Genomic DNA, 27,465 nt, shown 5'->3' with positions numbered 1-27,465 from the left:
TATAATTAATAAGGACGATGTGAATTGTGATCTCTTGGGTCACATCGCTAAGCTATTTGAGGAAAAACTAGACCATATGACTAAACCTCTTATGGAAAAAATTGAATTGTTATCTACGGAGGTATCTAGGTTGGGTGGTCTTTTAGATAAGATGTGTAAGGAACAGACTATGAAACAGTGTGAGCTACTCGTCCAATCCGGTAACTCTGCACAATTGGTTGTAGCACAGAGGTCATGTTTACCAGAATCTAGGGAGCCACCATGTATGGTGGATAGTACCTCTCATATGAAAGCAGCTGCATCTAATACCGTGAGGTACACTACTCCCGTGAACAGACCAAATCATATTAATCTTCCACCTTATTGTGAACCATATGTCATAGTCCTTTCGAATGTTTCTCCCTTAGACCCAACAGCAATGAATTTCCGTGAGGAATCACATGATTCTCTCAAACGGAAATCAGTTGCTTGGTTAAACAAAAATTGTGGTTTTCCCCCACATCTATCCGATCATATACTGTCTACTAGACGGGTACCATGGATCGGAAACGCGAGGAAAAAATGTAAGGGGGATTGTGTAATTGTTAATTTTAGGCACCCTCAACATGTTGCGACTGTTCTTCTTAGAGCAGCTTCTTTGGATGTAGAGGAGTCTGACGTGGGTGTGCATCCTCTGGGTTATTTTTATAGACATCTAGCCAGTACATCAGCCAGTACATCAGAACTTTCTACAAAACACAGACTCTTGACTAATAGAAGAAACACAAATTTTTATACTCCAATTGAAAATAGATTTTCGGTACTGAGTACTCTGGATGAAAACGATTGACTCCCACGAGCAGGGGAATTTATCACAGAAATGTTAGTACGTACCCAGACGCGGGAACAAAAACAGAGTATAGAACATTTACAACCGAAACTTATAGTACCTTCGAGCCCCAGAAATTCATGGACAGTTAAATTGGTAAACAGCATTAAATTCCCTTATTCTACTTTGAGTGAGGTAATCAGTTTGGGCGTACCTGATAAGTGCCTCACAGTGACTATGGAGGTTAATAATGTTAGTAAAGACTATAATCAAGACAAAGAGCTAAATCCATTAGTTGAACTAGAGGATGTTACAGAAAAAGACAACTTACCTATAGTATTAGATTCACCCTGTGTAATAGGGAAAACAAATATTAGACTGATATCTTGGAATATAGCTGGCTTAGCCAGGAACCTTGAGGATGTGGTATGGTGTTCCTATATTGAGAATTACGATATCATATTCCTACAGGAAACTTGGATGGTAGAAACCCCTCATAGGTTGGGGTATAAAACATACTGTTCGTATGCTATTCCATCAACTAGAGGTAGAGCCTCAGGGGGGCTGGTTATCTGGGTTAAAGTGACTCTAGAAATAGATGTCACCCAGTTATCCATCCCCTCTCCGGACCTACTAGGCCTTAAAATTGATACAAGAGGGAAGGACACCATACATTTAATAAATATATATAATAGACCGTCCCCATCTAACAAGGAATCAGAGGTGGTAGAACTCTTGGATTCCTTTCTAGATTCATTAGGAGACAATGTAAAGGTGTTAGTTGGTGGGGATTTTAACTGCAAATATGAGCCTGTCTTGGGGTTGGAAAAATTACTTGATGAACAAGATGCTGCTAATGATATCTTGCCCTTAGAATCTACAAGTTCAGTTAAAAGCACAAAAGCCGCTTTACAGATTTTACAATTGACTGTGGTACATGATCTAAGGGCTTGTAATAGTCGATTTCGATCAGACAGACCAGCAGCTCCAACCTATTTTAAGGGAAATTCCAGGTCTCATATAGATTTTGTAATGGCTACCCGGAATATATGGGACCAAATAACCGATTTCAAGATAGACCACAGGACGGAGAGTGATCATTTCCCCCTCCAACTATTGCTAGACTCTCAATTATTTATTATTAGATCCGAAGAAGAGACCCTATTAAATACCACGGTCGCGGAGTTAGAGGTAACCAATAACAGGCGTGCTCTAAGATGGCCATATATCTTGGGAACAGAAAAGACGCTGATAAATATTTACAATGTATTTACTGAAACGGTAGGAGACCTACAGTCAGCATTAGTGGGAACACAAGGTGTTCTTGATTTACATCTTAAGCTGGTAGATGCACTAACTCCACTATTGAGTAAAATATATAAAAAAGATGGTAATAGGATAAGGAACCATCTTGAGACAGCGAACCCATGGTATAATAAAGATTGCCGAATAGCAAAATCAAGACTGATCAAGGCAGTAAAATCCGGGAACTGTTTGGATATAAAAAGCGGTAGACTAGCCTACAAAAACACTATGGCCCAAGCTAAAAAAGCATGGGATGAAAGTTTTTGGGAGGATCTCTTGAATGCAGCTAAGTTACGGGATCAGAGCATGTTCTGGAATTTAATCGCTAAGGGAAATAAGCAGGGTAGATCAACAAAGGATATTTTCCTAGATGAAAAAACTTGGTGTGATCACTTCACTAAGCTCTATGCTAACAAAAAGGAGAGTTTGCCCTTCGGGGACTACGAGACAAACTTAGAAATGAGTATTGCTCCATTAACTTTTAGTTTAGAAGAAACTAATAAGGCTTTATTAGCTGTGAAAATGGGCAAAGCCCCAGGCCCTGATAAAATTCCCGGCGATCTACTAAAATATGATGTGGATGTGTGGGGGCCTTATATAAATTACCTGAGTAATTCCATTGTGGCAGGCACACCGATCCCCGATTCATGGAAAGGGGCAGAAATCATAACAATTTTTTAAAAAGGTGATCGCTATGATCCAAGTAATTACCGCCCAATAAGTTTAATAGACATTTTTCAAAAGATATATGCCAGACAAATTTTAAATAGGCATTTAGATTGGATTGAAGAGACTAAAATATTAACCAAATATCAGGCTGGTTTTAGAATAAAAATCAGTACGGTTGACCAGGTGTTTAGGTTTATGTGCATCTGTTGGAAGTATATAAACATAAGGAAGGGTAGTCTCTATGTGGCATTTGTGGATCTAAGGGCCGCCTTTGATCTTGTTCCGCGCAATTTGTTGTGGATTACATTAAGGAACATGGCGGTCCCTGGGGAACTACTTAAAGAACTTATCAAGCTTCACACAGGGAACTATGCAAAAATTAGATGGGGAAAAGAAGGTGAAACCTCAAGGGCCATACCTGTAGACCGTGGTGTGCGCCAAGGTTGCGTGTTAGCACCTACACTCTTCTCATTATATGTTAATGATATTCCAAGCTATTTAAGGAATTGTGTACATGACTCCCCGAAGCTAGGTGGTGAGCCGGTTACGGCATTATTATTTGCCGATGATACCATCCTTATTTCCCAAACTCCGATAGGTTTGCAAAATTTGGTGGATTCTTTCCAGAAGTATTGTGTGGGGAAGGGGCTAGAAATAAATCCTACCAAAACTAAGTATATGTTCATAAACCCCAAGAAATCCCTCAGGATTAATCTGTCCCTGGAGAATCAAAAACTGGAACAGGTAGGGAGTTTTAATTATTTGGGGTTAATGCTGGATAGTAACCTGTCCTGGAAAGGACAGATGGATAAAAGCATCTTATCCCTTAAACAAAACTCAATGCCTATTTTAAAAGTACACGGAGCTAGTTATTCTAAAGCAATCTCACCGGCACTTGAAGTATATAAAGCGAAGGCCCAATCGGCCGCCCTTTATGGTGCAGAACTCTGGGGCTACTATTGTAACAATAATTTTGGAAAAACGGAAAACCACTTTGTACGAAGGCTACTTAAAATACCGACAAGAACTCCTCTAGTCCCTGTTTTCCTTGATATTAACCTTAAAAGAGCAGACTATCAAGCATTATTAAGACCACTGCTGTATTGGGTCAGGTTATGGGTAACCCCGGAGTTGAGTGATTACAAGAGTGGATTGACTGAATTAACTCAGATAGATGGTCATATGAATACCCTGTGGTTAAAATATGTATCTAAGTGGTATGAGAGATTAGGTTTATCACACCTATGGGAAGCTCCTCAGAACATGACAACATGTACCAGGAAATATGTAAAGGACACCTTTTGGTCTTATGTCAACGGAGAGCTATTGCATAGTTCATCGATTGGTATTCTGACTCTGAATTTTTTTAACATAAAAGATACACCTAAATTCGAACAATTTTTGGATGAGATCGGTCCCCCACTGGCAAAAACACTATATCTACAGTTTAGGTATGGGGTCTTACAGATTAATGCTTACACATGCAATTGGGGAGGGGTAAAGGGTTGTGAATTGTGCACTCTCTGTACTTTAGGGGCTAAAGAAGATGTTGTTCATCTACTCTTCTTTTGCCCAGTATACAAGAAATCAAGGGATCGTTGGATCAAACCCGTTTGTAAATATGTGGGGGTTAGATCCTACAAAGAAGCAGAGCGCATATTTCAGTCTAATACTTCACAATTAGTGGTGTTTGGCACGAGTAGATTTTTATTTAATGTGTACCTTATCAGAAAACGACTCGGTCACAAGCTGTAATATTTTGTTAGGTGGCCCGCTCCTTCCCTTCCTTGTAAAGGTATATGATGCACTGTTTCTTCGATCCAAGTTAATTAATTTTTCAGTTCTGGCTTTTAATTAATTTATAAACTGTTATTTATATTTTTATATGCGGTACTGCTTAATCATGGAGACACCCATATATCTCTTGCCAATTGTATGTATTGTATCTTATACTTAATTGTGAAATGTATATATGTATGTTGTATTTATCTCTTGTCTTGACTTTTATGGCAATATTTGCCGAAATAAAGTTTAACGAACGAACGAACGAGTTGTGTGATGGGCTGGCTGGGTACTTCCGCCCTCATGCCTGGTGAGGCGTGAGGGCGGAAGTCGGACAGGGGAAAAGAATGTAGCGGCTGCGTTTGCCGCTATCCAGTTCTAGCCACAGCTCACCGGTGGGGGGCTATTTAAGAGCCCCCACAAGAAGGCTTGTTCTTCTTCTTTTGGTGACGCGGCGACAGGAGCTTGCGGGCGCGCAGTTGTCCCACCCACCTTCTCCTTAATTTAGGTTGCGAAGAAAGGTATGAGCGGAAAGTGAGGTATTAAAGTTACCAGAAACAACAGAGGTGGTCCCCAAGGCTGGGGCCCCGGGAGGACACCAGGGATAGGATCCTGAAGTCCTGAGCCAACCTGCGGATGTACACACCAGATTAAGGGGTAAGGGAGCCCAGATCGCTGGAGGGGCCATGGGGCTCCCGCTCTTGGCCGCCCCCTTACACCCTGAGACAGATTGGTGTTTGGAAGGGGGGGGGCGGAACCCTGAGTGTGAGGGCAAGGAACGGTGTAGTCAGGGAAACCGCCCCTCCTAGGGATACAGGTGAGGTACAATGGTGGTTCAGGACAGGAAGGGATCCTGTCAGAAAAAGATTTATGGTTGCTGATTTGTACCTCGTGTTTTGTAAATATTATTGAAGTTTTAAGTGAAGTGATTTATGATTTGATGTAATACTAAAAATTGTGGTAATAAAAAAGCTTCTTCCAACAAGTAAGATTGTCGGTCTGCGTATAGCTGCTGGGGGGGGGGGTGGGGGCTGTCTGGCGGTCTCTGGATCCTAACTTTTTACTTTGAGCTTGCCGTCATTTGAATGATGTCACGTCTTGTAACGTGATGTGGGGAAAAGGTTGCGTGACATAATTTCCTGTGACATCAATAAGTAGTTCTTCTAAATCCTGAGAATTTAAAAAAACTGGTAGATCTGCAGGTGCTGCAGTTTATCACAAATGGATCTGGTAATCTTGGCAGCGATGTGACATTCACCGTTAACCTGTGTAAGGAAGCTGAATCTCTGTGTAGATCGACTGCACACAGCAGAATGCAGATCTGGTACCTTCATGTACTGTAAGGATTTCCGGCTTTCAGACCGGAAGAGCCCCTAGGGACCAGAGGAAGCTCATGGGACGAGGTGCAGTTCTGTCGTCCTCTGCGTTACACTTCCGGGCAAGATAGTGCCTTCTCCTACAAAGAGTCCTCCTTCATTTGTGAAGCTCGTAGATCAGTTCAATTGCTGGGAATGGCATGCTTTGTTCTTAAAGTGCTTCCGCTTTCAGATCGGGACCTAGGGCCAGAGAAGCGAATGAAATAAAACCAAATGCCAGCAAGATGGATCAGAGAATTGAGCGCGTGCTGTTTACATCACGGATTTAATGACTTCAGTCCGGACAGGGCCAACTGACTATTGGATTCTTTGGGGTGGGGAAAATAAGCACGTGATATGTCATTTACAGCGCCAAACAACAGCAATAGCTGTAGTATGGAGTGCTATATTTAAAAAAAAATGTTACTGCGATTTATTAAGCTCTACAGTTTTCAATAGAGCTATCCAAATAACCTATTCTGAAAGACGTTATCATACGTGGCAACATCTGGACGTAGAAAAGAGGGAGACTGAAAAATAAATCGGCATAATTTATTTACCCACTTGACACACATTGAAGAGGAGGCACTTTCAGGCGAGGGGGCTACAAATACGGACATTTTTGCTTCAAGACTCGCGAGTCTCCGGTCTGACTGAGTGTTTTGGCATATATGCTTCATTTACTCTCAGGAATGCCCTTTAGCCGACGCTGTCGGATGAACAGTGGGGCTGCAAATCACCGAGCACCGGCTATTGAATACAATTACCTTATTGATACATACCAGTGCCCTTGGGGTGTGAAAATAAAAACAAAAGCATTGTTATCACGTTGGGCTGTATCCCTGGTGACCTCTGCCCGTTTCCGAGCAGTTCCAAACAACGGTTTGCAGCTAAAACCCCAACTCCCATCCCTTGTTGGGCCTCTTGAAGATCACAACTTAGCAGAAACTTTACATCAAAATACATTTGCCCTCATCAGTCTAAAATTGCATCATAGTGGATGTGAGCATTTGCATGTTTGTGCATTTTTAGGTCAAAACTCTCAGAAACATTATTTTCTAGTACTTGACATTTCAGCTCTAATAGTCTTTATTTGCAATGTTTGTGAGGTGTTTAAAATGCACCTGTAGCCCTGCTGTTTGGCCGAAATAGTGCAGCCAGTGTTTGTTAGCAACAGCACCCCTTCTGCAAAATGAACACCTCGCCTTGGGGCCTCTATTATTCATTAGGCCGGGTATATTTTTACTGCAGATGTGAATGGAACAGCTGTCTGTTCCTTTATTTAGAAATCACTCAAGTGAAGGGTCAGTCTCCTCCTCGGGAACCCAATGTCACGGCGTGTGAGACCCAGACCTCCGAGGGCACTCTCGCTGGGTGTGATTCCAGTACCTTGGGCGCCCTCTCGCTCTTGCCTATCCCCAAGCACTCTCTTGACCTTACGGGCGCATCACACCTGAGATCCCTTTTTACTCTAAAACCCCTAACGCTTTTGTCCTCCCCTCATCTCTAGGGCTTGGACCGTGAAATCATTCTAGAAGTAACCTCACGTTAGATGTCAGCATGGTAATAAAAAGCAACATCTGTGATATATATTGTGATTTACATTGTGATAGATAGATAGATAGATAGATAGATAGATAGATAGATAGATAGATAGATAGATAGATAGATAGATAGATAGATAGATAGATAGATAGATAGATAGAGTGCTGCTATACCACTCACGATGCTTGTGGTGGGCATACATATATAAAGGCGGGGAGAAAGATAGATATTTATCGAACACTTTTTTTAATGTCATTCTAGTAACCAGGAACCATGGCACGACGGCGACTTCTAGAATGTCCTGTTTTCCACCTAACATGAGTAAAATGCCAGGATTGCCTTTCAGTTTCCAAATGGATGAACAACCACCACTTAGAACTCTATCCAACTAAAACCGAACTTCTACTTATCTCACACAAACAAATCCAGCCTCCGTATCCCAGAGTAGGTGGAATCCCGCTCTCCCCACAACCTCAATCTGGAGGTTGTGGAGAATACCAGATAGATGGACCTATAATATCAACAACGTCTAGACCTCCAGAAGCAAATCTCAGCCATCGGTAATAGCCCACACGAGCACCTATGGGTGTTCTGGGGCTTCAGGCAGATCTATTGTGTGTAGGACTTGACACTAGTGCTCCTGGCACTGTTCCCTTCCAACCTAGATTATGGTAACTCACTCCACTGAGGCCTCCTGAAAGCACGTCTAACTCTGTTGCTACCTGCTTTGTGACAGGCCACTGGAACCTCCAATCTCTCCTCTTCTTCACACCCTGCAATGGCCCCCATCAGTGCCAGAGCTCAGTTTAAGACTACAGACGTGCATCTCCTACGTTGACTTGACCTGTCTTTCCTGTTCTCTTGGTTACTTGCTGCTGATGTACTGTGGTGGTTAGCTAACTACTTCTTATCCTGAAACATCCCTTGTGGTTTGAACTGTTGGCTCCTTGTTTTCCTGAGGCTAATAAGTTATTTTATGGTGTCTGTCAACCAGAATTTACTTCCTGCTCTCTTGTAAAGTGCTCCAACGCCTTTGGCTACTTCTAGGTGATATAAAAAAAAACACATAAATGAAAATAAGTAAATAATAGAAGTTCACAGAATTGCACTATATTTGCTTGGGCCTAAAAGTTCCATCATGGGTATTACTAACATAAAATCAGTACTGTCTAACTTCAAGCTCAGAAAAACAGTTGGCATCTGCATTATTCCCATTTTACCGGTGAGAAAGACTTTATTTTGTATTTATGCGGCCCAGGGTCTGAATTAAAGGGATATATGCTGATTGGATGCTGAAGTAGTACATTTTAATAGTCCCCCTTTTATTAGAAGCCTTATTTAACTGTCTCTGGGGTTATGTTACCTATGAAGAGTGTATAACAGGTGAACTCTAAGGTTTTATCATCCTTTTGTATATCTGCACATATTCAGTTTGCACTTCAAATACTTTTTATATTTTAACTAATATGAAAATCTTTGTTCTAGTAATATGCTAAAGGTATCGAAGTGATTGTAGTATTTGCTTGTTATGGAATGTTCTTTTATAGATTTTTTCTTCAATACGAATAAAGGTTTTATGACTGACTGACTTTATTTGTCTTATTCCTTATTGTGTAAACAGGACAAAAATAGAGAAACTTGCGTTCATCAAATTCCTGATTCCAGAGCAAAAATCTTTGTTATATACCATCCACTATTATGCGAGAACAAAACTAGCAAGCTTAATTTCCTCCATTTTAGCACCAGTGCAAAGCTTAAATAATTTCTCTTTCATCTTTGCACGAGGAGTGGAAGCAGTCACTTCGGATGGTGGCTTTATTTATTAAACACGGGATCCCTCCTCCCCTTGGGTGCACCGTGCACGGCTTAGCCTTGACTTGTGCAGCCCCAGCGCTCCCACAAGAGCGCATCATTAACGCCATAATAGCCTCATTCACTTCCCCATCTCGGGGGCCTCATTTCCCGCCACTTAATCTCGTGCTGTCCTAGGACAGACAAGGCGGCTTGCTAAAGAGGGGCATTTCGTATTCATTTCTGTACCGTTGAATGGGTCTCCTCCCGCCCTGGCTTTTTGTTAGCCCCTCTTACGGCCAAAGTGGTTATTGAAGAGAGGGTCTGAGCCACGAGAAGCCTCGCCCCCTCCCAGAGGCAAATGCTGCCATTACGGGGCTCGCTCCCAGGCCTAATCTGGGCATTTGTGGCACATCAGCTGCGGCGAGATACGGCCACTAGGTGGTGCTCTGTTAGGCGGTAATACGGTATGTTTTGAATGACAAACGACAATATTGTAAATGGAAGAAGATTTTTTTTATCTGAAACAATTCCAAGTTACCATAACTGAAGCCGTGTCTACTTGATGGGCAAGGGGCACGTGGCAGGGAGGCTTGTCTGGGCCCCTTGGCAACAGGACCAGATGCACTGGCCGAAAAGGCCTCTGTGACTGTTTAGGCTCGCGTGAGCTGGTTTTGTGGCCACGTTCGGTCAGGATTCGTGTCTTAAAATACATAATTTAACACAGTATTGATTTAGTGCCAAAACTTCAAAACCTACCGTAAAAACGTCCAAACATCGTATCCAGCAATGCTACTTACCCAGTGTGCTTTAAAGTGCATACATTGCCCCGCACTTTCCACAGAAATATTGTTCTCCAATGCGTTTAAATCCGTTTGCCTGGAAAAGTCTCGAAGTGTGATTTGTTAATTTAATGGATTATCTTTTGGAATGCGCATGGGTCTGGTTTCAGTTCCAGTCCAATATTGCAGCTCTGAATCCCCTTTCTGTTTGTATTCGGTCGCCCCGTGGTGCTACCACAGAACAAAAAAAAAAAAAAGCGTCCAGGCCGGCTAGACGCGGGTTAAGCACTGGATGCTGACACCATGTGCGACCTGCAGGTCACGAGCTTGAATCGCTTACAAGGCAGCGTGACCTCCCGTCCTTGCGAGGTCGATAAATGCAACTGTGTTCAACTTGATAGCGGTGGAAACATACCGTGGCGCTTCAAGACTGTAAAAATGTGTTTTTAAACGCTTTGCACAATAAATTATGATTCAAGCTGTTTTGGCATATCAAAACATCCAGGGTGATGCAGTCACCGCCCCCCTGCAGACTCCAACTGCCGCATGGAGATAAATGCCCCACCACCCGGTGATCTGCTTTGAAAAGTGAAGCGTCCCTATGAATTTGTCAGTTCGTTTATTTGTGTAGAGCCTCTGCTGTGTACATCTACCGTTGCAGCACTAGGTCACACAGAGCCATGCCAGAAGGTGTGTTTGTCAAACAGCCTCAAAAAACCATCAGCCTAAGAGGGTTCTTGTAGGCATAAATGTACCTCTCCCATCTAATGCTCATGAAAATGCCGTTTTAAAAAAAACTTCGCGATTTACGCGAATCTAAACAGGTACTTTTAAGGACGTGACTTGCGCAGCCAATCAACGTCCAGGGCGAACGTTCGTTAAGCTCCTTATTTGTGTTTTTATTGATTAATTCGTCATCAACGCGTTTGATTTCGAGACGGAATGACTTGCTTTTAATTTAATTAGTGTGTAATTTGGATGTGCATAATTACAGTAATTATGACTTTCAGGTAAGGCGGCTTTAAGCTTGAAGGCTGTTCCTGGATCCCGGCAGCCTACGTCTTCGGATGAGACGGGCCGGGGCTTCCGCCTGTGCACAAGCTAGACGGTGCAGCTTCACAGGGGCGCTATATTCGCAGGGTGTTTGCACACGATAATACCCCAAGACAGAGGTAGAGCCGATAGGAGACATGTGGGCACGCGCTTAGGAATGTTACAGAGAGAAGGCTGCCTCCAGTCATCGCCGTGTGTCTATACAAAAGGACGGGTCTGTGAGGAGTGTAATATGCCGCTTATTACACTGAGGTGTGTGGAGAGGAGCCGTGACTTGGGAGGGGTAAAGCCCAGTGGTGCTTGAGACCCCCCCCCCCCCCGCTCCGAGGGATAGATATTTTGTCAACAAACTCACTGTTGCTCTTAGTATCGACTTGGGAAGATGAAAGGCTGGGACTGGGGGTCTGAACAGACGACCAGTGGCCGCACTGTCAAGCACTGATTCCTGCAACGATGGATGATTCCACTCACCATTCCCACTCGGCCCTGGTGCCCCGGACTAACTGCACTCTCCGGCTAAAGTTCGTCCTAGATTGGGGGATGACAAGCAGTGACCGACAGCAGAGAAAGATGCGAGACAAATGGATATTAATTGTTTTTGGCGGGACCAGTGACGGGGTTGAACACAACATAGGAGTCTATAAACGTGACGTAGAACCGTGTGACATATTCACCCAGGCAATGGCTCTAAGACATTTATAAAGCATGGCTTTAATATGTTGAATTATGTCCCTTTGGGGAGTCATGGTTCAAAATGGAGCTGGCAAACTCGTCAAAATGTCTCTGAACACACCTGGGGTGATGAGAGACAAACGTGTGTTATGAACAGCATACACTTTTTGTTCACCAGTGGTGCTGCAGTGGAGCTCTGCTTTCTGCTCTGGAAAGGAGGCCCACGCCTCCCCCAGTCAGGTAGAGTTGTATCCACTAAGGGCCTCGTTTACAACAAACTGGTGCATCCATCATGATGTGCCAGTTTGCTTGCGTCGCCCTGCGCCCCTTAACAACACCATGCCGGCGCTGTATTTACAATACAGCGCACCATGGCACTGGTTAGCACAGCTGCGTCAGAATTTCTGATGCAGTAGTTGAGCTTAGCTGAACTAAGGTCAAAAGCTCAGGGAGGCCCATTTAAAACAGCCTAGCATCACTTTAATAAACGCCTCCCTTGCACACATTATACCAGGTGCAGGTATAATGTGGCGCAAAGGCCCATTGCATCAGTTTGTAAATATGGCACTGGATGGAAGACTGTTCTCAACTACCGTACTGTCAAAAATATGAAGTTACGTTGGATCAAGGAGCTAGTAAATGAGCCTCTATGAATGCGTGGCATTGAGTTTGACCTGTGGGACGGGTGAGGGACAGAGGGGTTACCTTGGGAACTGTGAGATTCTGAATGGCAACGTGTATGGCTTGGAGATTCGTCTGTGCTTTGGGTGTGTGACCGGGTTTTCCTCGGGGTGTGTGGCAGCGAGTGTGCATTGTGCGACAGAGCTTCCCATTGTGCTATGGTTGAGGGCAGGGGTTTCCTCCCGTCTCTTGGGAGGGGGCAGGTGTGTGGGTGGCATAGATATTCTCCTGTGGTATGGGTGTGTGGCAGGGGCAACCAGGGAGTGTGTGGCAGCTGATATGCATTAGGTGACATGAAGCATGGCCTGTGTTGTTGGTGAGTGGCAGTGGTTGTCTGAGAATGTGTATTGGAGGGGACTACGGGAATCTGTGATAGGGTAGCAGGTGTGTGGTGTGGATAAGGTGTCCACATTTTGACCAGTAAAACGAGGACATCCCACAAACACAGAAGTAGGACTACAGTTTTGAATCGAGATACACCCGATGACGTATTTGACAGCGCTCACCAACGTGGAAAACAAAGGCAATGTCAGTTAAGTGGCGTCGTCTACAGGTTGTATCATACTTGTTAACTCGTTTGCTTCAGGTCTCGACTGCTAACTAAACCTTGCCCGCCTCTGTGTTCAGTCGACCCTCTTTGAAAACCAGCAAGTGCCAAGTTTACTGACATTTGCAGGATTATGTGGTTAAAATTGGGACTGCTCTGGGACGCCTGGTGGTGGTAGGGTTGGGGGTTGCGCCTGTGCTGTGGGTGTGTGGCATGGGTTGTTTCAGGGCGTGCGGCAGTTGTGTGACAACGGACATCGCCTGCTCTATGGATGGAGGGGAACAGGTTTCTCAGAGTGTGTGAGGCATGTGCGGCCTGCACTTTGGCGAGGGGTACTTGGGAGCCTTGTGCTGGGCTTCACCTGTGCCTGTGAAGCCCAGCACGGGTTTACCTGTGGTAGGGCTGCGTAAGAGCCCTGATTGCACTGATTTTTTGGTAAGCTTCACCCTTCTCTGGTCAAGATGGCAGTGCTACGTTACGCACAACGGATAAAAAACGCAGTTAGTGGGACTAGTCATCTTCAAATGAAATATGTAAATGAACCGACGGGTCTATCATGTTTCCAGCTGGTGGCGTGTTTAAACCACTTCTGTTCGTGCATTAGTAATACCAGCCAAACTTGTGAAATAAATCTACGGATACCTAAAGTATTAAGACTTCCAAAACACGGAAGGCCTCCTAAACATGTACATAAGATGTCCATGCATCTTTTCAGAGCTTAAAAAGCACACCATCCATCAGTGGGTGCCTTCCTCGGTGACGAATAGACAGAAACAAGCCACCTGCTCTGGAACACCTGGGCACCGTTGGAAACACGTTACAGTAACGCGACGCAATTGTGTAGCTGGGTCTCTGTTTATGAATAGGTGTGTGTTTCTTTCGATGAGCTCGTTATCCCACAAAAATGGCGCAGCCAACATCCCAGCATACAGTTGATCACTGGCCGTGTAGCCGGGCCCCTGCATCAGTTCTCGAACACACTACCTCCATACCTGAAGCTGCAGTGGTGGAACCCCGTGGACGAACCACTGACGGAACGGCACCACTCCCTATACCAGTAGGTACCCATGCGTCCCGACCTAACTCGACACGGGTCACCCAACTCTACAGCTGTGCCCACAGCATCCCCACCTCCCCATCACCAGGCGGACGCCAGCGGGGTGCAGCAAGCACAAATCTTCGCCCCCAGTGTGACGTCACACTTGCTCCTCACACAGAGCGGAACTCCACAGCACCAGTGCGCCACGGCTTCCGTGTCACTGAGATGATCTTCAACACAACACACGAACGAGGCTCGGCCGTACTGAACAAGGTTTACACGCTCCTACCTCATCTTACTGTGCATTAACCTCAACGGGTATGTGCACTGTGTTCTCCGTAAACAGATTTTGTAAGGAATATTTACAGCGAAGGGAACACATGTACAATATGAATTTGCATGCGTATCGAGATTGTATCTGTTATGCTGTACAATTCTTGACCATTATTTTGCCTTGCCAGGCCAGCATATAGTATTGCATTCTACAATTTGGCTAAAAATCAGTGTACGTGTTAAAAAAGAACGTGTATAACATGTAGCATGTGTGTTATAGCTACTAATGCTGGCTAGATTTTTCTGGTGACATCTACAAACTTTGAACCTCTAGTTTATTACTCTGTTACCTGGACATTAAAAGACCACGGTTACGAGCGAGTGTCCTCCACCGCAAGGTTTCCTGGCTGCGCATGTTTTGTTTAGTTGTGTTCTGGGTCTTGCTAGATAGAAACCCGCCATACCCGATAGGTGATGTGAGCTGTAGATGAACCATTAAGCACTAGGTGGCGCTCGCGAGCCACAGACGACAGACTGCTCTGCTGGAATCACAGCTGAGCATGAACCGAGGCAGCGAATCACAACATTCTGGGGCTGCTGTTTAGCCGAGTTAAGTGTTATTCCTTAAGGAAATGTGCAGCTAAATTATTCCCACATAAAATAAACACTTATGCTATCAATTACACGCGTGTCAGATTTAATTCCAAAACTGCATTTGATCATTATCAGGAAAAGTCTGCGTTCAATCAGATTTTGGTTGCAATTAGAATTCGAGTAAATTCAAATAAACTTTTAAGTGTTACAAAATAAATCTACTTAATTACAGTAAATCAGACTGCTCGCATTCCACTTTGCCTGTAAATATGATGCTTAACTTATAAACAAAATATAAATACATCTGCGTAAAATATATGCTACGATTGTTTTTTTAGCTTCAGGCATGACATATACACATGTCTTTCCTAAGGAAGAGAGAAAGCTGGCTTTAGACTACTAGCAACATGCAGCGTTAACTGAGACGCCAAAGACGCAGTGAGTGGGACGATTGCAACAGCGTTTCGCTGTCACCAGTTATCAATCAGGTAATGTGGTTTAACATAAAATAAGGGTGTCTACCGCACACACTCTTGACTGCCTTTTCTGTTATCTGTGCAGAATCTCACGGCGACAACCCCATTTCATGTTCAACAAAAACGTAACTGAAAAAAAATCGAGAAGTTCTTCGCGCCTGTTAATGGACAACTTGCGCTGTATGCTGTGCTAAAATGCAGCCGTTCCCCCTTTAGTAGCGGCAGTTACTGGATTCGTCAATGAGCGCTTCGTCGGGGTTATGAAGCGCTATACACATGCTATACGACTATAAACTGAGCAAACAGCCGTTGTTTTTCGAACATGTTGTATTTTTTTTTGCACGAGGTGTTCTATGATTTGAAAAGCATTGACATGGTTTAGCATGTAGAGTTGTGCGCGATAATAATGAAGCGGTTCTAATTACCCAAACAAGGAGTAAGTGACGGAAACTCTATAGGGGGTGAGCCAGTATTTTTTTTGTAATTTAGCCAGCTCTTTTCCTCTTCCCAGCGGATCCACTGGCGTTGCTGAGTCTTTTAGGCGTGGTGAAGCCCCTGACTCACGCGCCCTCCCCCCAACTCTGCCTGGGGGTCTGCAGTCCTCACCGACGGACAGGGCCTGGCACGAGAGGCACAGGTCAGGGCAGTGGGGGTAGAACATTGTGATGGGGATAGTGCCTCTGTTCGACCACCCCCCGCCTTTTGATCTGTCAGAGGAAACAAAGGTAGCTTCCTCCGAGTCTAAAAGAAAAGGTGGGTGGGGGGCGGGGGGGGGGGGGGTGCCTTCCGCACACTGTTGTCCCCCCGTCAGCCATGACCGGAGCGAGGCGAGCTCGGGGTACTGGACGCCAAAGTCAGCGAGCTCAGGGTACGTGATGCAAGAGTCAACCGCTGTGGAAGGGGAGGGTATGTCGGCGCACAGCACGCCAGTGGCGGCCCACCTCACCCTACGACTAGTGAGAAACGGACATGGAAAAAGCACTACCTTGTAGAAGCTCGAAGTATTCAGGCAACCTCTTGTGATGACTGTGAATTATATTTAAACCTTCCTCCCGCATCGAGAAACACTCCAGAGCAAGTCGGCGTGCAAATATAATTCCCTCTATTTCATCCACACAATCTGATGTTCGGCTCGTGCCAAGCGCTGGCACGTACACAATACATAGCAGCCCGACCCCATGTGCGTGAGGGGCCTATTTCAGAGTGTCCTTCGCCCACAACATGCACGATTGCGCTCGTTGAGTGCTGAAAGTAAATCGAACATGACAGCTTTAGTGGATTTTCAGACTCAGATTTGAAAAGATAGACTTCACAAAAGCCTTCCACTAACTTCGCATTACCGCCCCCTCCAATTTGAAGGCAAGCCACCGCCCCTTCTCCAAAAATACATTTCACACTCCCATTAAAACCGAGAGCATGAGACATGGTACCATCGCCCACATATCGCACCAGAAATTGACCTATCGCGTGGCTTAACTTACTAGCGCTGCGAAGTAGCCAGTCGGCACGGGCTAGCGCTATAAAAACAATGAATATCCGATTTAGTCATCACTGCTCAAGGCCATTTCTTTAAAAAAAAAAAAAAAAAAGATAAAAAAAACATGTAACTAGCACTATAACCTCGCTTCGGAACTTCGTTCCTATAAACCAATATATGCTATAGGCGTGTGACGCGTCCCTGACGGGGAGAGAGGGTACCGGTGCGCAGCACCAAAAACACCCACTGCCCTCTAGTACTAGTGACCTATGTTCGTGAGGCTAGCGCGACGCTCCCGCCTCATTTCAGTACAGGAAATGAATAGAAAATGTCAACATTTGGACCCCCTCCCATTATATTTCTATACACCCGGCAGCTCTGATTGACAGGACGCTCACATCATCTGCAAATAAACTCGCAGTTTCCTGGGTGAGGCGCGCTGCTGCCCGCGCCTGTCACACCCCTGACCCCGGCTTTATTTACAGCCCGGCTCTGCGAGCTGGTACAATTTTCATAAACATGCCCCGGCGCTGGTGGCTAAACTCTGCCGCGCTCTGCTTGTTGACAACTGTAAATCCGCCGTTGCCTGGGAGGCTGACAGGGTGCCCCCGGACCTCCCGGGCGCTGAGATGTTTATATCACACCCCCCCTGTCCTGAAGTGTCAGGAAAAATGCAGTTTATATCAGGTGAATCACTGCGTTTTTGAAGCCGGTTATAATTTATTTTAGCCTGCAAACAAAGTAGGGTGTGGAGGGCGAAAATAATGTTTTTATTTTATTTGAATTCAGTTACTCTCTTACAGCACCTACAAGGCTTATCAGCCTGACTACATAAATCTGTTTTTTAATTTTGCAATTTTCTGCTCTCGTGGACAAAGATCTGCCAGGCAAAAAAAAAAAAAAATACTTCACCAAAGACAGATGAATGGAATAATTTTGATTTCAATAATTGCCTTCTGCTCAATTTAACATAGCCTTGTGTGTGTGTGTGTGTGTGTTTTAAAGAGGCTGTCTTGCCTAAGTGAGATTCCTGCCCCAAACGTGTTCCCAGGCCTCTAATTATTCCCCGTTTTTATCCCCTTTCCTCCGGAATCAGACGCTGCAGTGGCCCGGCACAAAGGGAGCCTCGGCGCATCCGTCCCCGGCCCCTTTCAGAGCCGAGCCCTGGTATCGGAGCCAGGCCGTGCCCGGCAGCCCCCGGCCCTGGGGAGAGTCCCCCGTCTCCTCGGCATTAAATGGACAGTTATCAAATCAAGTGCTTGCTTCAGGGGGGCAGAGAGGGGGGCTTTTAAAGCGCTCCGTTTTATCTGCGCCCCCTCTCTCCGTTTGACATGCAAATTTCCCGCAGTTAATTTGGGCGATTAAAAGGGGGTTTCAAGGGAGCTTTGTGGCCGGGCCTCCCCCAAAGGAGAAGCTGGCGATGTCTGCGAGATTAATTAGAGATTTGATAAAACACGAGCCGTAATAGGGACGACAAGGCACGGGGGGCTGCTGTGTGCTTCAAGTCGAAATTAATAACATTTTACACGGCTTCCATTTGAGCGTGAAATGTGCGTGGACGCGTTGCAAGCCGCAGTGATTTATACACCGGGGAGCGCAGCCCCGCATGGAGTCTGTGAGGACAGGAGTCCGGTGAAATGACTAGTGATCAGTGCAGAAGTTCACTGCGGTATTGTGTGCAGTCAACACGTTTATATGGGGAATCTCCCCTTAAAACCATGTATTTGTTTATTCTTGCGGGTAAATAAAGCTGACCACCAACATATGGTCTCTGTTGGATAGGGATTTTAAAGAATCAGTTGACGTGTTAAGGAAAAAATTATAGTGGTACCTCGAAGCAAAGTATTATTTTCTACGGTGATGTATTTTTTTTTTTTTTTTTTTAATGGCTAATCTCCTAAATTAAAAAAAACAAAAAACAATTGGTTTTTATGTGCGAAATGAACAAAATCCACATCCCACTGACTCTAATAATTTCCATAGTTCTGCGGTACCATCACAGCTTGCCTGCTTCTAAGCGCTAGAGCCTGTTCATATAAAACAATGCAACTGTAAATGGGGACTCGCAAACTAGAATAAAGAACAGACAGACAACTGCTCCTCATTGGTTAACACAACTCTATCTATATAAAACGTGGCATCAGTTACACTTTCTAGAATGTGGCAACCTCGATAAGTACAATTAGTAGCTGTTGGTGACCCCTATATAACTTTTCTATACAATACAGCTTTGAAGCAACTCCTAGGAACATCAAGCACTGTGTAAACTGTACGTGTGTCTATTTATATATATCTATATATAGAGAAAGAGAGATAGGCAGGTAGATATACTCACTACATATACACTCAGTTTTCCGATGTATTGTATAGTATTCTAAATATATATTTTTAAAGCTGTAACCGTGCACATTTTTAGCAAGAATTTGTGATATCTTGAGTACTAAGATAGAAAAAAACGAAAATCTAATATTCGGAATCCTTTAATAATACGAAAATGAAATCATGATTGTTCTCCATACACATAAAGGCATTTAATTTGCCTTAACTTCAATGTACACATTTGCGACTGAAAGTTCAACTCAACAGGTTTTAAATATATCTTACAATATATACCGACTTCCACAAAGTGCATCGAAAATTAAAACTCCCTGAATTTCAGGAAATCACAAAGAAAGAGGGTTTTCGAAAGGGCAATGTACAGGAAAGAAAGAGACCTCTGGCTCGGGCGGTATGAGCAGCTCCGGGTGCAAACAAGGCGGAAAAGCGGCTGCAGGTCGCCGGCGGCCTCCGGTGCCGCCTTCCAGTGCCGCACGGACCAGCTTCAAGCCGCTCTCGGCCGGTGTAATCCACTGTGCGGCGTAGAGCGCTGCGGCAGTTTTTCATTGCTGCACTTGAGCTCCTTTCAAAGGGCCCTCTGTCTGTGGGTTAATTTGTTTCCGTTGCTGCAAAAATACCACCACCATTTACTAATCCGAGCTCCAAGGGGCATAAAAGTGCAGAAGAGAAATAGGGCCCTCTGAAAGGGGAAGGGAGGAGGCAAAGGCAGGGGATGAGCCCTCTCGGGACAGGAAAGATTGGGCAGGGCCTAGAAGGGGTCTTGTGGGACGGTGGAGGGGGGGGGGGGGATCTTGTGGGTAGGAGAATCTGGGACATGATCCTCCTAGAGTGGACGCAGACCCCCAGTTCTGAGGATGGAAAAAACAGGCCCCTTTAGGAACGGGGGCTGGCCCAAAGTATCAAAGTCTGGACCCTTAGTTCATTGCTATTGTTGCATTTAGATAGCGCTTCACGTTACTGTGGAAGTATCAAAGCACTTCTGATGGAGTAAAACACTACTCCATAGGTTCTGTACTAAGAGTGCGAATGATTGAGTATGGACGTTCTCTCACGTTTTGGGGCAAAAATGACAAAAAAAATGACAATAGTCCTTAATAGGCCATGGACTGGGTGCCCACTCGTGCTTAATACCAGGAAGTTGGGGCATGGTATAGATGTGCCACGAAAAAGGAGCAAATTCTTTTCAGGGTCAAAGCATGTCATGGATAAGTGGTCTGGACCCGCCAAGGCATGCCAGGGAGCACCGAGTAGAGCGCTCCCAAGGTGCAAACTAGTCTCATATTATGATTGAGGGTCCTCTCGGGCGTGACACAGCAGAGAAAGAGGGTCAAAACCTTCCCGGAGTTTAAGGGGGTTGCCCTGGAATGTAGTGGTATCAGCCCCTGTGGGCTTCTAAATGCCAAAGTGTAGGGCAGACTATTCTCTGGATGAACAAGTGCCATGAGGTATGAGAAGGGAACTCACAAATTTAAGGAATACCAGAGAGGAGAGATGCTACTCTCCTGGGACGTACGAGTGCCTAGGCCCAGGGAGAGTCTGGGTGTTAGCATGGAAGGGCCGGGGACCAGGCGTTCTCGGGGCGAAGACTGTCAGGGAGTAGTGACAGGGTCCTCTCGGGCTGCAACTGCGCCGGGGAGGGTGGGGGGTACGATCCTTGTGGGGTGCGCGAGTCCGTCTTGGATAGAGGGCCGGGACGTGGGTACAGATTCCTCTAAAGCCAATGAGGTGAAGTGCCAGGATGTAGGGGCATGGCGCTCTCATGTACCAGGAGTGCCAGGGAGCAAGGGCGGGGCCATCTCTGTGTAAAGCGCAGGGTGTAGTTGCAGGAACCAATCTGTGAAAACGGGTAGGATGTAGGCGCTTGGCTCTCTCAGCTTGTAGGAGTGCCAGGGAGCAGGGTTGTAGGAAAGTAATGGAAAGGGCCCTCTGTGGGGAGCGCAGGATGAAGAGATATAGCGCCTTCTGGTTGTAGGAATGTCAGGGCCCAGAGTCAGTCCCCTGCCGCATTGTTTTACAGATGCAGCCCTTCCTCGGGGGCCGCCGAGAAAGAAGTCTCTGACGAGTTACTATGTCGGAGGATTTCCCCTTCCAGAGCTCAAATACCGGCTGTGCGGCCTGGCTTCATTCAAGAGATCAGGGTTAGTCCGTTGCGGAGGGGTGAAAGGGTGGATGAGCCCCCACTGGAGCAAACCGCACAGCCAGAAACGGACTACCCAGACTATTACAGTACTAGATACAGGAGTGGTCTTCTTATGAGATTAGAGTGCACGGCTAGCTCCCACCTATTGAAACTGGAGTCCAGGGCATCTCTGTCAACTAATGTCCAAAGAGTGCTAGCCAGGATTTCCGGGCGCTAAAGCGAGTCCCTCTCAGCTGATGAGTGCCAGGGCCTGCCCCTCCCAGACATACAGTGCCGCAGGACTTGTTCTACTCATGAGGGCCTGTCCTCGCATGATGAGAGCTCCGGGGACAGTCCCTTTCGAGAGGTCAGAGTTCCAGGGACAGTCCCTTTCGAGAGGTCAGAGTTCCGGGGACAGTCCCTTTCGAGAGGTCAGAGTTCCAGGGACAGTCCCTTCTCGGGCAGCAGAATACCTTTCACCAGGCGGGAGCCTGCTCCTTCAGGAAGCGGGGAGGCCAGCCCTCTGCAGTCCAGGCCCAGGGGGTCCCTTAGGAGTCACTCGGCACAGAGTCCTTGCCCCCTCGGGCCGGGTGCACCCCGTCCAGGAGGAGTTCGGGGGACTGCGAGCGGGGCGTTTCCAGGTTGCTGGCATCCGTGTCGCTGTCGCTGCCCTTCTTGCCGCCGCCGCCCGCGCTGTGCGTCTTGATGTGCTTGCTGAGGTGGTCGCTGCGCATGAAGCGCTTGTTGCAGACGGGGCAGGCGAAGCGCTTCTCCCCGGTGTGCGTGCGCAGGTGGCGCTGCAGTTCGTCCGAGCGGGTGAAGCGCTTGCCGCAGAAGAGCCAGTTGCAGACGAAGGGCCGCTCGCCCGTGTGCCAGCGCAGGTGCGCCTTGAGGTGCGAGGTCTTGCCGTAGACCTTGCCGCAGCCGGGGATGTGGCAGCTGTGCAGCCCCTTCCTCCGCAGGCTGGCCCCCGCCGGCCCCAGCCGCTCGGCCTCCTGGCAGTTGGGGCAGTCGCAGGTGGCCCGGCCCGAGTAGCGCCTCGCCGAGCGGGAGGAGCTGCCGGGCCCGCCGCCCGGCAGCAGCACGTTGGCCGCGCTGGAGTCCGCGTAGGAGGGCAGCACCGGCTTGAAGGCCTCCTGGGGGAGCAGGTGCTGCCCGCCCGAGAGCAGGTGCGAGGCCCCCGAGCCCAGCCCGGTGGAGCTGAAGGCCGAGTGCGCCAGGGAGCCGAAGTCGGAGCCGTAGGAGCTGAGCTGCGAGTGCAGGGCGGCGGCGGCCGCGGCCTGCGGGGCGCCCGAGTGCAACGCCCCCTGCAGCGGCGGGTTCTGCACCTCCAGCCAGGAGCCGGCGCCGCCGTGCAGCTCCCACCACGGGGAGGCGCTGTTGGCCACCTCGCCCGGCAGCGCCGAGTGGAAGCCCGCCTTGTACCAGGACTCGTAGGGGTGCGCCATGCGCGGGTACAGGCCCTCGGCCGAGCTGTGCACCTTGGAGATGAAGGCGGACTGGCCGCCGTCCTGCGGGGAGGAGCCGGACGACACCCCGTTGGAGAAGAGGCCGCTGTAGTCGCTGCTGAAGGCCGAAGACGTGGGGGAGGTGGAGGCCAGGCAGAAGGCGCTGCTGGCTGCGGTGCCGGGCCCGCCGGAGCCGCGGCTGCTGCCGCCGCCGCCGCTGCCCACCGCGAAGCCGCCCATGCTGCAGCTGGAGGTGGCGCGCTTCCAGGGGTGGAAGCTGCCCTTGGCGAAGGCGCTGGCTTCAGGCAGGGATCCCAGGGGGCTGGTGTTGCCGATCTTGTTGCAGGTGGCAGCCAGCATGGCCAGAGGCGTGGTTCCAAATCTGGGCTCTTCCTGCAAGGAATAAAAACAGCATCAGATATAATGCATTTGGGAGATTTGTACAGTAATGTTCCCACCAGCATTTCCACGTTTCCAACAGTAGTTACAACACTGACATTCAATAATGCCTACTTGACACTGCCCTGCCCCACACACAGTGTTGGAAAAACACCCCATCCCTCCTCCATGCCCCAACATCTGCCCACCTCCATGTTCTCCAGTTCCAGCTGCAGAGCCATTAGTAGTAGCGAACGACTGCTTGTGGTCCAGGCCCCACTATTTGGACCCGTTGCAAGGCTCATGCTCTGCATGGCACCCCTCGAACTACAGCAGCTGCCCCCAAGATAATCCATATCAAACAAGGGGCCAGTGGTGTTCACAGTGCTGTGTGTGAAGGGGACATGGATTGGGTTTCAAAGATGGACCACACCTGTGCCTTTCCTAGACCCGTCGTGGCAAGCCAGTCCTCCCTGGCAAACGCCCACCACACCACGCTCAGAACTTTAACTTTACCCCTCGCTCCGGGGAGGACCTTAAACTACCTCTTTCTTCCTACCCTCAGGGGCGTAGCATTTTTGTCTGGAGGTGTTGGGGTGTTACACCCCCGATAAATCTATCTTCTGATAAATAGTCGGGTGCAAATGCTTTCAGTTGAATATGATGAAGTGTCAGTCGAATTTCACCAGAGATGTTTTACTTTTACAAGGACAAAAAGGCGCACACAGAGTGTCTCCCTCTCTGTTCCAAATGTCTAAAAAAACGATGGTTAATTTTTTACAAAAGCTTGTGATTTTCCTAACTTAGTAACCCTACCAATCTGCATTCCTCTCCCTTTCCACCGCAACTTAAGCCCCTCTCATGCACCCTCCTTGTTCTATTATGTATTTTAACGTTAAATGCCAACGTGACTGTTGGAGAATCTGAAGCTCACACTCCCTCAATGTCACCGACCGAGCTACGCCACTGCCTCCCCTATGATCTTGCACAAGTCCGAAAAGTATTCAGACGTGCTAAATGGTATGCGACGTGAGAGTAAATGAGGAAATGTCAGACACGTGACAGATGAAGAGGGGAGATGAACTTGTGATGTCTGCTCAGGATGGAATGTCCGTACAGTCAGTACGGGAGCGGCACTGGAATGTTACAGGAAAATAAACAGTGCCCACTTCAATCAAATCTCCGACCGATCACTGGCACCCCACAGATCCCCAGTGGTGCCCCCCAGAACCTGCTTGGCGTTGAACTGGTTAGACACATACGGTTTAACAAAAGATCCCGCGGTGCAACGCACTCCACCTGCGGAATTCCACTCATTCACCTCTGGCTACAGAAAATCTCCATGGGATACAGAAGAGGGCTCGAGACATGCCTTGTTCTCTGCTGCGTAAGAAAGACATAAAGCTCCGAAGAAGCAACGCCCACATGACTGGCCGCTTGGGATGAGTGACTGACAGCATTTAGAAAGCGCCCATCACCCCAGGGGGTCTCCATTTTACCTGTATACCTAGCCCCCTTTCCCTAGACTTACTGTGGAATCATTATATTATTATTAATGTAATCAGCTGTCCGAGGATAAGATAATTGTTATTGAACATGTTTACCGTTCTTGATCTATGGCAGTGCCCTACACCCGCTCTCGACAACTTGGACCAAAGACATGGATGCGTTGTGTGGAGAGTGGGTGTGTAAATGTACGCTCGTGTGGAGACTGAACCATTCCAAGCACCCGTCGAAATTGTTAAATATTACAATTCTGTGTAAAGTGTCCATAACTGTGACACACAAACACTGGGATGGAGGGCACAGAATGTATTATTCGATACACTTCTATAAAATAAATATTTGAATAGTGTTGAGTCTAATACGAACTAAAACTATAAATGTGAAGGATGTTAACCTAGGTAAATTCAGCAAGAAGAGGTCTGTTTGGATCATTTGCATACAAAACGTGTCAATATATGATAAAGGAAATAATACGTGTAAGCTGTCTATATAAGTACTTGATTGAACAAAAGCATGTTGAATTTCATGTTGTACTTTTTACATACACACACACACATGAATTCACAAAATATACGTACATGGGTCCACACACACAAAATTAACTGGATATCACACAGAACACGTCTGTACGTGTCTAAAAACACACCCAGGAGCGCAGGGGGCTCATATATATATATATATATATATACGTATATATATATATATATATATATATATATATACACACACACACACACACCTGCAGATAACTATGAATTAAAGATACACGAAGACTATTTCCATATGATCTAATGGTGTTAACTGTAACTACAGAGTCACTATCACATACTTTGTATTTGGTCTGTATACACAGACATCTGTTTGACAGAACCTGAACTATGGACAAGTATGCCATTGAACAGTGGTGTGTTTTCACTCCCCGGGTACCCGATACCGTGTAGTAGCAAACTGAAAATCTTTCCTACAAAAATGAATGTTACAGATGGGAAATACACAGCCTTTTGCTATGGCTGGAAGTAGTAATATTAACGTGTAAAAACCGTGTATGTGTCTATATATATATATATATATATATATATATATACATATATATATATATATATATATATATATATATATATATATACACACACACACACATAGACACGCACACACACTTGTATCTAAGATACATATGAAAAAGTCAAGAAATATTCTGGAAAAAACTTTTATATGGTTTAAAAAAACGTGTCCATAATTCTGTTTTGTTTCGGGGAATGAAGCGGGTGCAATATGCCAAACAACTATGCCTTTTCACTCTAAATCAGACTGCATTATTGTGAAGAAAAATAACTGTGCTTCCAGGACGGGCCTCTCGGGCACCAGGGAGAGGAGCGTTTGAGGCACGAGGTTTGCCCTGGGGTAAGGGTTGGGCGGATACGGCGCCCCCGGGGCACCGCTTCAAGCGTGAGGTCACTTACCCCAAGGATAGAGGTCGCCATGGGTGCCTGGCCCCGGTTTGTCCGGCTGCTGTCGGTACTGCCTCTCTGCCCTTGGACGCCGGTGCCTGCTCCCCGTCCGCCTGGTCGGTCGCTTCCAGATCTCCTGCTCTGCTCCGGCCGCTCAGCCTGCAGCGGCCACACTCAGGCAGCCTGGCCGCGCCGCCTTTGAAGTAGCGCTGGCTCCGGCTTTCGACCAATGAGGGCTCACAGATGGCGGGCAGGGGCGGCGTGGCAGCCAATCAGAGGTCGAGGCGCGTGCTCAGGGGGATGCGGAACTCGAGGCTGCATACAGGCTCTTGGAGAAGGCTCAGTGCTGCGTGCCAGCCGGAGGCGCCCACAAACCACCCTCCGCTGCGGTGCCCTCTGCGTGAAGGGGCCGCCTTCCCCAGCACACATCCGCAGACGCTCCCGGAGTACCCACGTGCCGAAACTAGCCCCAGGCATATCCACAGACGCGCCTGTTTAGTTCCTCAAACTTTGAGCACCGCCTGGTGGGTGCTGGCTGCGTGCCTGTCCCAAGGAAAGGAGAAATCCCAGCTGAAGTGCTTTGTAGGTGAGGGGGGACAGTTACCCTCCGCTCATATTGAACTCCCTTATTCGGACTCTGAGAGAAATTCGGAACCCTGTTTGCGTTTAATCATTTTGATTTATATAACCCGATATTAGGTGGGATCATTTTACACAGGCCCAGGCACGCATTGTTCCCGCGCCCCCTGTGTGTTTATTTTGTAGACGGCGACCTCTTAAGGAAACGTAGAAATTTGTTGCAAAACAGTGCATGTGTCTTACTTTCCAGTCGCATTAAGAAGCACTCGTACTCTAGCTGTGCAAGGCAGACAGCAACTCTTTTAGCCAATAACACTGACATTTTAATTATTTTGTTAATTTTTCTTTATTTGTTCTTTAGAAACACGATTATTCAGACACTAAGATACATATGAACATTTTCATAACAAATATTGTTACAAAAACAACTAGAATTACATTTAATAACATTCCTCTGTAAAATAGTAACTGCTCCTAAATAGATCGAAAGTCAAATATAATTGTGACGCCATTTCTCCCACTTAGGTGTTCGCATGTGTGGTTCTGCACCTCCCCGCTGCAGCACAAGGTACACAACCGCACAGGGGTTTGTGAGCTCCGTGGCACGGGGCACAGAACTGTTGAACTTGCCACGTTCCCTCCGCGCGCCCTTCGGTGTAACACGCACACACCATGGACATGAAGAATGTCACCGTTGACGTGTTTGTCTGCTCCCCTCGTGTTGTTTTGACGGTGGAAGGTGGGCAGGCGCTATGCACACGGTCTGCTGAATAACTTGCCTTTCAGGTATCATCATTACAG

General features: G+C 46.9%; 1 protein-coding gene across 1 annotated transcript; it reads right to left on the bottom strand.

Moving 5' to 3' along the window:
• Positions 1-19,313: 19,313 nt before the first annotated feature.
• SP9 (Sp9 transcription factor) lies at positions 19,314-26,245 on the bottom strand. Its single transcript, XM_069225369.1, has 2 exons — positions 26,098-26,245; positions 19,314-23,146 (listed from the first exon to the last, which is right to left on the bottom strand). Exons 1-2 carry the CDS (start codon positions 26,116-26,118, stop codon positions 21,854-21,856), a joined length of 1,314 nt encoding a protein of 437 aa, XP_069081470.1. The 5' UTR covers positions 26,119-26,245; the 3' UTR covers positions 19,314-21,853.
• Between the last annotated feature and the right edge of the window lie 1,220 nt (positions 26,246-27,465).

Source organism: Pleurodeles waltl, chromosome 3_1, assembly GCF_031143425.1.
Source record: "Pleurodeles waltl isolate 20211129_DDA chromosome 3_1, aPleWal1.hap1.20221129, whole genome shotgun sequence".
In the NCBI taxonomy this organism is placed as follows: Eukaryota; Metazoa; Chordata; class Amphibia; order Caudata; family Salamandridae; genus Pleurodeles; species Pleurodeles waltl.
The sequence above is the reverse complement of the archived record's forward strand: the minus strand, read 5'-3'. Positions and strand labels throughout refer to the sequence as shown.